The sequence below is a fragment of the Sinocyclocheilus rhinocerous genome, unplaced genomic scaffold (genome assembly GCF_001515625.1).
Source record: "Sinocyclocheilus rhinocerous isolate Xijiao unplaced genomic scaffold, SAMN03320098_v1.1 scaffold339, whole genome shotgun sequence".
NCBI classification, from domain to species: Eukaryota; Metazoa; Chordata; class Actinopteri; order Cypriniformes; family Cyprinidae; genus Sinocyclocheilus; species Sinocyclocheilus rhinocerous.
The window spans coordinates 105,790-115,987 of NW_015666163.1; the positions used below are offsets into that span (position 1 = coordinate 105,790).

The window sequence follows — 10,198 nt, forward strand, 5'->3', positions numbered from 1 at the left end:
AGTTATTCTTTTTCCTTTTGGATTTTAAAATTCTTCTACTTGACCGTCTCCACTTCATCTGTCAGTGGTGCTGGTGCAGGTTCTCCCCCCATTTTGCGAGCCTCTGCCTTCTTGCTGTCGACTGAGTACAAGTCAGTTGTTAATTTCATTACTCTAATTAAGAAATGTAACAGGTTTGATTAGAGAATATTTAATAAGCCTATGTGAAAAGAGCATTAAACTATGTGGGAAAAGCTGCTGCGCATTGAAATAGACACTGAATGATATTTGATAAGTCAAATGTTTGTAAAGTCATGTAGCCTACACCCATGAAACTTTTATGCTTAAAGCTTTACCTTGATTGAATTGTGTTTTATAATTCATTTTTAGATGCTGCTACATTCTTTTTCTTTTTTTGCCATGGGATACCATGAAAATGAAATTTAGTTAAATCATTTACAGTTTTCCCTGATATTATAACAGTGATTAAGAATTAAAGTTACGTATTGACTCGGAAGTATGCGGATATCTTTTTGTCTGTACTGTTGCCATGGTGAATCATAATTTCGGAGCTCCATTGATCATGACTTCTCATAGTCGTGGTGTACACGCTAAACTCAGAGTCAACTGAACTAACACAATTTAGCTGTTCTGAAACCGAAAACTCAGTTTCCCCATCTCAGGGTATGTCAACTCAGAGTTCAAGTTTTAACTCTGTTTGAACCTCCTTTCTGGAATACACCCCTGTACACACAAATACCATCTATTGTCTATTTTGTATATTGTGTATTTTGTTTTGTTTTTAAATATATATTTTTTGTTGTTATTTCCTATTTACTTATCCTATTTTTTTATTATTTTTATTATCTGTGTCTTGTCTTGTCACTGCCATTCTGTTTGTGCTGTGAAAGCTTCTGTCACCAAAACAAATTCCTTGTATGTGTAAACATACATGGCAATAAAGCACTTTCTGATTCTGATTTTAAATCACAATTTTATCAGAAAAATCGCAATTAGATTTTCCCCTAAATCGTGCAGCCCTCCAAAAAACTGAACTCAAAACAACAAGTTTCAGAATTCAATTCAATATCTAGTTTGACCTCTATGCAAGTTTACCATTGTCCTCCTTTCATTGTCCTGTCCGAACTAAATCTCCTGCAGATCAGTGAAGGGAGCTGGAGCAGAGACACGGGGCATCGATGGCTGCTGGCGTGCTGGCAGACATGAGAATATCTGACCCTGGGGTTTGCTCTAATACTGAACCACCTGTCATCTGTCTCATTAACATTCTGAACACACATACAGCCCTAGGTACAGGAGCACTGCTCCATTAAATCAAGGCCAAATCACAGTAAATAAACCACTCCATTACAGAGCAGTCTATTGCTATTGATTCCCACATACCTATCACTTTTCAAAGCTTTCCAGTGACTTGTCATTGTACTGTGTAATAATTTAGTGACACTGAATTATATGGTCGCACCTGCCATAGTTCAAAACAAACGAGTTTAGAATGCCAGAGGAAGCCTAGATGTCTCTGCTCTGACAAAACACAAACGTGTGAGAGAGAAGCGTGAAGCTCGGCGGTTTTATTTTCGGCCCACTCCCTCAGACTCCCGCTTCCTCTGATTGGTGCCAAGAATGCAGCCCAGCACAGGCAGGTTTATTTGGGCCACTTTCATTTATTTCTGCTCAGCAAAAACCCTCTGTTCCAACTCCTGCCTCTTCATCTCTCTTTCAGTTCTTCTCCAGCTGATCTCTTCCTCGGTCAAACCCTTTGTCTCTCCCATTCTTATCAGAACCCATTAAAAAGATTCTGCAATTGCTCGCACTGTTTTACAAACTGCTTTATTGCGTATTCACTTTATTACATCAAAATGTAAAGGAATAGTTCAAACAAAAATGAAGATTCTGTCATCATCATCGACTCATGTCGCTCCAAACCAGTATAACTTTATCCTTCTGTGGAATACAAATAAGAATTTTACTGGTTGCACTTTTTTCATGCAATTAGCTGGCACAAGGATGAGATTTTTAAGCTTAAAAAAATTACTATAATAAATCATAAAAGTGGTCTATAAGAATGCATGTGTTTTATTCCAAGTCAGTGTATGTATTACAGAAGACTTTTAAAGAACAGGTCATATGGGTTTTCGAAAAAATATATTTTTTTGCAGTTTGTAACGTAGCTATACTTCAATGTAAATAGCCTGCAAAGTAGTTAATCAAAAAAGTGCATGATAAATAATGATATTGTCTCTCAAAAGAAAGAGTCGACTCTGAACCGCCTTAACGAGTCGTCATATTTTCGAATCTTCTGCCTGTTGTTTCCGTCTCAAGGTAAAACATTTGCATAATCCCCGCCTGCCCGCGAAATACGAACACTCTGACCTGCCCACAAACACTTCCGCTAGTTAGTGTGGTTTTCCCGCGGAATTGGGCTACTTTAACATGGTTGCCGCTGGTTGTTTTTCATGTTTGCAGGTTGAAGCGACCCCAATAACGTGATAGTTAGCCCCTGGAATGCAAATTTTAGCAGGGGAACCCTAGTTTACATCATTTCGAGAAGACGCTGTCTTTTCAGCCTCACTGGGCATTCTAACACAGTTTCCACACGTGCACCTCAAATAAATAAATACTAATAATGAATGCAATAAAACGGCTGTCACATCAAGTAAAGTACCACATACAAAGTTTAAACTTACCACTGAGAAACGTCCTGATCAAGTCAAGCTTGCATGGAGTTTCCGGTTGAGCGACTGCATCTGTATCATCCTCGGACTTGGGCTCGAATTGATAAGGTAATATCGATACCATTTTTGTGAACTTATAGCATCTTTGTTTACAAGTAACCCTCTGGAGCAAAAAATTAATTATGGAAATGGGCGTTTCGTTTCCGACACGTATTGTATACGAAAAGACCAATCACAACAGACTTGGCCAGCTGACCAATGAGAGCAGAGTAGGCTTATGGATGGTAGGGGATTGCTCCGAACTTGCAACCGTTTAGAAATCATTGGCAAATGACTCTAATATTAAATGTATATTCTGAGAAAATTACAGTTTCCGACACGTATTGTATACGAAAAGACCAATCACAACAGACTTGGCCAGCTGACCAATCAGAGCAGAGTAGGCTTATGGATGGGAGGGGTTTACAGACCTTAAGCTCAGAAATGCTTTGAACGAATCGTTTCGAAATCATTGAAAAATGAATCTAATATTAAATGTATATATTCTCAGAAAATTACAATGTTTTCTGACCTTAGATGCATTTAAACCTGTTAGGGGACTCCAACACAATATTAGGACACTTTAAAATATCATATGACCTGCTTTTTAATGAAAAATTACTTTGATTTGGGTCTGTTTGTCTCACAACGTTAACATCTGTAGACTTGGAATATAAACACACAAGTAAGATTCCAACTTTTATGACAATTTTATGGTGGTTGTCCATACGTTTTGAATCTGGAAAGTCTCAGTCTCTGTTCACAGTAATTGCATGAAAAACAGCAACCAGTGCAATTCTTTAAAAATGCTTCTTACAGGTTTGGAGCAATAACGATTTAGGATTTTAAGACAAAACAAAACTTCACCAGGTCTTACAATTTAATTCTGCTATTGTGTTTTTTTTATTTTTTGAATGATGAACAATTTATTCAGGCAACCAAAAACATTTATTTGACACAAATCAGTCATTAGGCTCTGGCCAAATTGTTTTGATGCTAATAAAATATTTTACACTTCTGTATTAATTTATTGCATCAAACTTTGATCAGTCTTTAGTATAAAAGAACTACTTGGGTTACTTGGATACATACTATAGCGTTCCACAGTGACTAAAATGCATGTCTTGATCAACTCAGAAAAGACTGTAGTTGTCAAGAGTTTGTTCATGGGCCACTGACTTTGCCTGGAAATGAAACACTAAAAGTGCTGTAAAGTAGAGACAGAGCAAGATAGATGCTGTCTAATGGAGTTAAACAGCTTACTGCACCTAGGGAAGAGAAAAGCAATTTACAGATGCCTGTGTAGCTAACCATGGATGTCTCATCATAAGTGAGCAAATGTGAATATATGTTGCTGAATAAATGCAGCTCAAAGCAATGTTGTGAAGTAGTGAAGTGTCATGTGGCCAAGTATGGTGACCCATACTCGGAATTAGTGCTCTGCATTTATCCATCCAAACACACACACAGCAGTGAACACACACACACCGTGAACACACACCCGGAGCAGTGGGTAGCCATTTTTTGCTGCGGCGCCCGGGGAGCAGTTGGGGGTTCGGTCCATGATGGGAGTAACCTCAGAAAAAACATTCAGAAGGTCAAACGAGCAACAATAAATGTAAAAAGTGCCCAGCTGGCACACTCTTCATCTGTCACGGTTTGTATCTAGGGGATTTTGGTGTCCTATATGTCAGGCATGCTTTAGATCACATGGATGGACATCCTTACAAACAGCTCAGCAATAAGAGGAATACTTCAGAGTGGTCTCTAGGCAGACAGCTGGGAATGGGGTGTGTTGAATGGCCTCAAGCATGTTCAGTGTAGTCAAGTTTTCCAGGCCAAACTGAGTTACTGCAAGCTACAGGAGGTAATGTTTCCCACCTGAAGCTGCTGTACCTTTGTCACTTCTATCTTATTACACATTATGCCCTCCCAGTTTATTGCATGTTCAGTCAGGAATGGGGCTGAAATGTAATCATTTTATATCCAGTAAATATAATAATAATAATATATTCTACAGCTTTACTGGATATAAAATGATTACATTTCAATTAATTCCTGGCTGAACATGCAATAAAATGGAAGAGCTACTGATGGGATGACCAATAATAATAATAATAATGATGGTAGAGCAGCAGCAACAAAAACGACGACAACAACAACAATACTCCTTCCTACTTGTCTCTCAGCTGATCCAATACAAATATATCCTATAATCTTTGGTCAAATGACTTGTTATATCTCAATATTCATCGGGTCCGAACAGAGCTGGGGAAAAAAGATTTTAAATATAATGCTTCAGTTGCTTGGAGTAATCTACAAAATAATCTTAAACTGAACATACTTCCATCTTTAAATTAGTTCAAGGTACTTTTAACAGATTCTTTGCTTTATCCCCTGGTGAAATGTTTTGATGTTGTAATGTACATTTTTGTATATTTTATGTTAATTGTTGCTGCCCTCTTGGCCAGGTAAATCTTGTAAAAGAGATTTTAATCTCAACAAGTTATTTAACCTGGTTAAATAAAGGAAAAGAATGAATGAATGAACTTGTGTAATGAATGAATGAATTATTATCATTTTATGCATAACATATAATATATAAAGGAATTAAAAATTAAATAACACGATTAAGCTTTGCAAACTTTTAAGTTTAATGAAAGTTGTACAATATAACCATCTGCCATACAAACACACATGCTTGATAAATACTCCCATTCTGAGTGGAAAAAAATGCCTTACATTGCAAAAGTTTGTCAAGTTTTAAAACTTACTATAAAATATACACTATCGTGACCACACCCATGTGAGGAATGACATCTGAAGACCACATCCTCTGCGGTCACAACCACTGCACTTTAAGAGGGCGAACAAGGCACAAGCTTGCAAAGATCATAAAGTCTGTACTTTCCAGAAAGATTCCAAACAAAACACAGTCTGAATCCAGTAAAGATTCTACATTTTAGAAATCGCCTGTGGTGTTCCACTTTGGATAAAAGCATCTTCCTAAATGACTAAATGTGTTAAGAGAAACCACTGCACATATATCAACCTCTGAATAACACATCCAGAGCTGATCTCTATATACATCTCATACTTGACATTTCTGTAGTGTGCGAGGCAAAATAAAACTGCTTACAGTTAAAACACTCATCACAAGGTGTCACAACATTCAAATCCAATCAAACGCTCTCAGGTAGTGACTAACTTTTATTATAGACTTCAACAGTTGGTGTACTTTCTTCGTAGCAGATACAACATTTTTTTTCCCCTTAACAAGCTGCTTTTACATTCCATCAGTGGTATTTAGGACTAGTAGACAGATGCTTTTAAACTATTAAAAATATTTTAAATTAGTTAAAAAACATGAATGCAATGTGAGAAACTGAGGACCAGGCAACTGTCAAACTGCAGTAATGCAACACTTCAGTGTACCAGGTCAACATGCCACAGTGGAAATAGGGATCTGGATTCTGTGACGTTACAAGAGGACGAGCCCCTGGGTATTTCCCTGATCTGGTGCTGTCCATCACCATTCTGAAAACATATCACATTTTCAGGTTCTCCAATGTTTATCAGGCTGTTTATCAAACTCACAAGAGTCTAACTTGATTTACAGAGTGACTTCTTCTCAAACACTTTATGAAGCCATAGAGAAGCTCAGATTTTCATGTAGAGGTACATGCAGAAAATGTCTAACCAGAGAGTGTATGTTGAAATTACACTACACAATCCTATAATTAGGATGACATGACTAGCTTTGCATGGTTCTTACTGTGATTTGATGCCCTATAGTGGATAAATTTACATTTTTCTTTTTGGGAACGAACTAGCAATTAGTGACTTGAAGCTGCGGGGAGAAGTAGCCAAGCATAGTTTTCCCATTATGGTGCTGTCAGTGAGTCCACCATACTTTCTGTGCATCTCTGCCTGTCTTTATTAGCTCTTCAAATAAATAAAACCTGAAATATCTACCCTGATTTCTACAGAACCCTTCATTGGATGGATACTATGTCAAATCAACAAAGCCATGTAAAGAATCCACATTTATAATGCAAATAAAACGCTCACCTAGATATTCCATCAGCTGCTCTGCCGTTATAATCTCCATCATTGGTGGCAGCTTGACCTGTGCCAGAACCAGAGAAAAATCATTTTAAAACTAGTTTGAATGACAAATTGCCTATGGCCATATATGAGACCTCTTTTCCTTCAGCAATGATGTTATGTAATACACATACATAAGGGTTATGGTAAATAGGCTGCTGTATCAGCATAAATGCACTATGAGAAGAGATTTTTATCCAAAAATAAAAACGAAACAACAACCATCGTAAAAACAGCCTGAACGTGGCTATCATCTCCAGAAGATGTCAGTGGCTTTTAAAGCAGTCAAAGCTGAAAAACATAGTGCCTCTTTTTTCAAGATGAAAGACTGAGCACTGAAATAGCGCCTCATGTGCCTGCCAACTCACTGTCAAAGCCAATAATTAAATGTAATCTTTATAATGCAAATGAGTCCAGCGCTGAAAGCCAGAAGTTATTGGTGTGTCTGTAAAATGACTGTTTCGAACCAAACCAAAATACTGGTATGGCTCTACAAATACATGTCAAAGGGGATGTTTTTTAAAAAATATGGAAAGAGAGAGAGAAATCTGAAGGTGAAGACAGAATCCAAACAGAATTTCAAGTGAAACCCAATTAACTCACTAGTTTTCAGTCCAAATACTATTACAAAACATAAGAGGAAAAAGATGTATTTCAGTCCTAATCACACTTTATGTCTTCACATTTTTGAAATCTGAAGGTGAAGACAGAATCCAAACAGAATTTCAAGTGAAACCCAATTAACTCACTAGTTTTCACTGTCCAAATACTATTACAAAACATAAGAGGAAAAAGATGTATTTCAGTCCTAATCACACTTTATGTCTTCACATTTTTACAAGTTTCTTTACTAAAAGTTGCATTTTGTTTCATCACTCATGCTTCTTGTTTAGACATTTTTTTAATCAGCAGAAGTTGGACTTCTTTTGACTGGGGTAATCGCATGCATACAGTTCCATGCCATCGCTACATAAAGCAAATATATTATTACAATTTTTATTAATAATATATTAATATATATTACCCCGTGAGTGTACATTTTAATCAAATATCTCAAAAGTGATGTTCATGTCTTTCTGTGAAACTTTTTAATAAACGATCAATGTCTTAAAGCGCCTTTATTTAATGGCAGTGACAACTGATGTCTCGTGACTATTGCGCTTATTAAGTAGACAAACACAATACAATAAAAAGTTTCAAAGGACAATTGGATCACCGGGCAAAACACAGCATTTGCACATCTATAACTTGGGTGGTATTGTGAGCTGTCAAACGAGCAGACTCTCAACTTATTTACCTTCCATGACAATAGCAGGACATTCATAATAGCTAGCAGCGGACACGGCCCGTTCTCATTCTGTGTGATGATAGGCGTGTTCTCCTCCTTCCACTTTATCCACTTGATGTGGTACAACGACTGACCGGTCACCCTGTCTTTAGGACAGGGGATTTTCGTTACATCAGCCCCGTATTCACTCTGACTTGCCAAAGCCAGTCCCTTGTCCTCCAGCCCTTCGCTGTTGAGGTCTGAACTCGGGCAGGAGTTCAGATTTGAGAAGGACTCTAGTGAATCAAAGCTGCGGGACTCTCCTGCGATGCTGGGCTCACTACCACTCGGAGGACCCTCGGAAACGGTGTTATCGTTTGAATTCGAGTTAGCAGATTTTGCTTTGTCCGAACACAAATAAGCCGACTTGGCCAGCTTCGTCGCTTCTTGCGTACCTCCATCCAAACCGTCCGCCTGCACATTATTGTCGTCGGGTTGCTCTCCCGTGAGGTTGTTTACTAACTTTGAGGTGCCACCCTCCTTATTCCCAGCAGCGGTCATCGACGGTTCGTATACCATCCCGTTACTCATCTGATCCGCTGCATCGGGCGACAGTGTCTCTGGTAAAGCGTTCGGTTGTCCGCTTTTGCTTACTGTCTCAGCAGCATCTGATGTCTGTGTACAGGGTGTAGCATTAGCACCGCTAGCACTTGCACAAGTACTCAGAGTCTCTCTCCTCTCGCAGGCATCTTTCATTCCGCCCACTGTTTTAATATCCGCGGGTTCTGCGGGAATAGCGGTGCACAGGACACTTCCTCCTGCGTCTCGATGAGGGTTTGCGTTCTTCTCCATTTCGCTGAACGCATCGACGACAACCTTTGACTAGATAGCAAGCTCCAGTCTCAGCTCCGACGACGCCATGACATCTCCACCTCTGACGTCACCCCTTCATGGACACTTATTTACCGAGTCCGACTATACACAACCACTGACTGTATGTGACATTTTGCTAGCAACTTAAAGGGATAGTTCATCCAGACATGAGAATTATGTCATCGTTTACTCACAGTTTTTTGTCCCAAACAGGACTTTTTCTTACGTGAAGCACAAAAGGAGACGTCAGGCAGAACCTTAGACTGACAGTCTGAGGCAAAGAAAGTGAATGGAGAATGAGCCTGTTATTCTGCCTAACATCTTTTTTGGTAGTCCACTTGAAAAAGAAAGTCATATAGGTTTGGAACAGCATGGGATGAGTAAATAATGACAGAATAGTAAATAATGTTGTTTTTTAGGCGAACTATCATTTAAATTAACATATAGGCCAAAACGACTTCTGAAAGTCACTCGAGCATTTACCCAATAACAGCATAATAACTATTATATTAATATTGGTTGTTAGTTAGTCTACTTATTTTTCAAGGTTTAAAATCCAAGGTTTTAAAAGAAAAACATTTTTTATATGTGTTCTTTGGAGCCCAATTTACATCGTTTTATTTAATCTGTGTGGCAGCCCTTGGATTTCTTCAAATCTGTATAATAGGCTACCTCTCTGTAACTTTACGTAAAATGTTCTTGTTCTTTAATTTGTTTTGTTTCTTTGTTTATGCTGTTATTATCGTTGTTGTTTTGTTCGTATCCATTATTTTGTATTTTGTGTAAAAAACCTAAAATGAAAAAAAAGGAAGATGTCTAACTGTCTGTCACGCAAAGTTTATACACGCGATGGATTAATGTAATCTTTCGTGGATTAGAATTTCTCCTCACTATATATATCGTGATCACGTGTGGAAGATTGTATGTCTGTCATGAACATCACGCAGTATATTCCACAGCAAACCCATCTAGTAATGTTTCTATCCACCGCACGATGGCAACATTGACTAAGATATTGTTCATCATTCTTTGCTCCCTATAATGCGAACGTGTACAGTCTTAACTGTAAAAATTTGTCCCCAAAAGTGAGGTAAATGTGACAAAGCCCCAATTTAGAGACGTTCTCGTTTATAAAAGCGACCTGTAAAGGACGTAGATTTATTCTAAAAGTGCAAAAACTTTTCTGTTATGGTTAGGGATTGAGTCAGTCTATTTATTAATAACTATGTATACCAACAAT

At 38.0% G+C, this 10,198-nt stretch overlaps 1 protein-coding gene across 1 annotated transcript in view; it reads right to left on the minus strand.

The window, feature by feature from the left end:
* Positions 1 to 9,053, minus strand: part of LOC107731797 (protein FAM63B-like) — a 27,566-nt gene extending 18,513 nt beyond the window's left edge. Inside the window, exons 1-2 of the mRNA XM_016542970.1 lie at positions 8,116 to 9,053; positions 6,783 to 6,840 (exon numbers count right to left, since the gene is read on the minus strand). Coding sequence (XP_016398456.1) covers positions 6,783 to 6,840; positions 8,116 to 8,937 — 880 coding nt within the window. The 5' untranslated portion in view covers positions 8,938 to 9,053. The remainder of the gene's footprint in view (positions 1 to 6,782; positions 6,841 to 8,115) is intronic.
* Between the last annotated feature and the right edge of the window lie 1,145 nt (positions 9,054 to 10,198).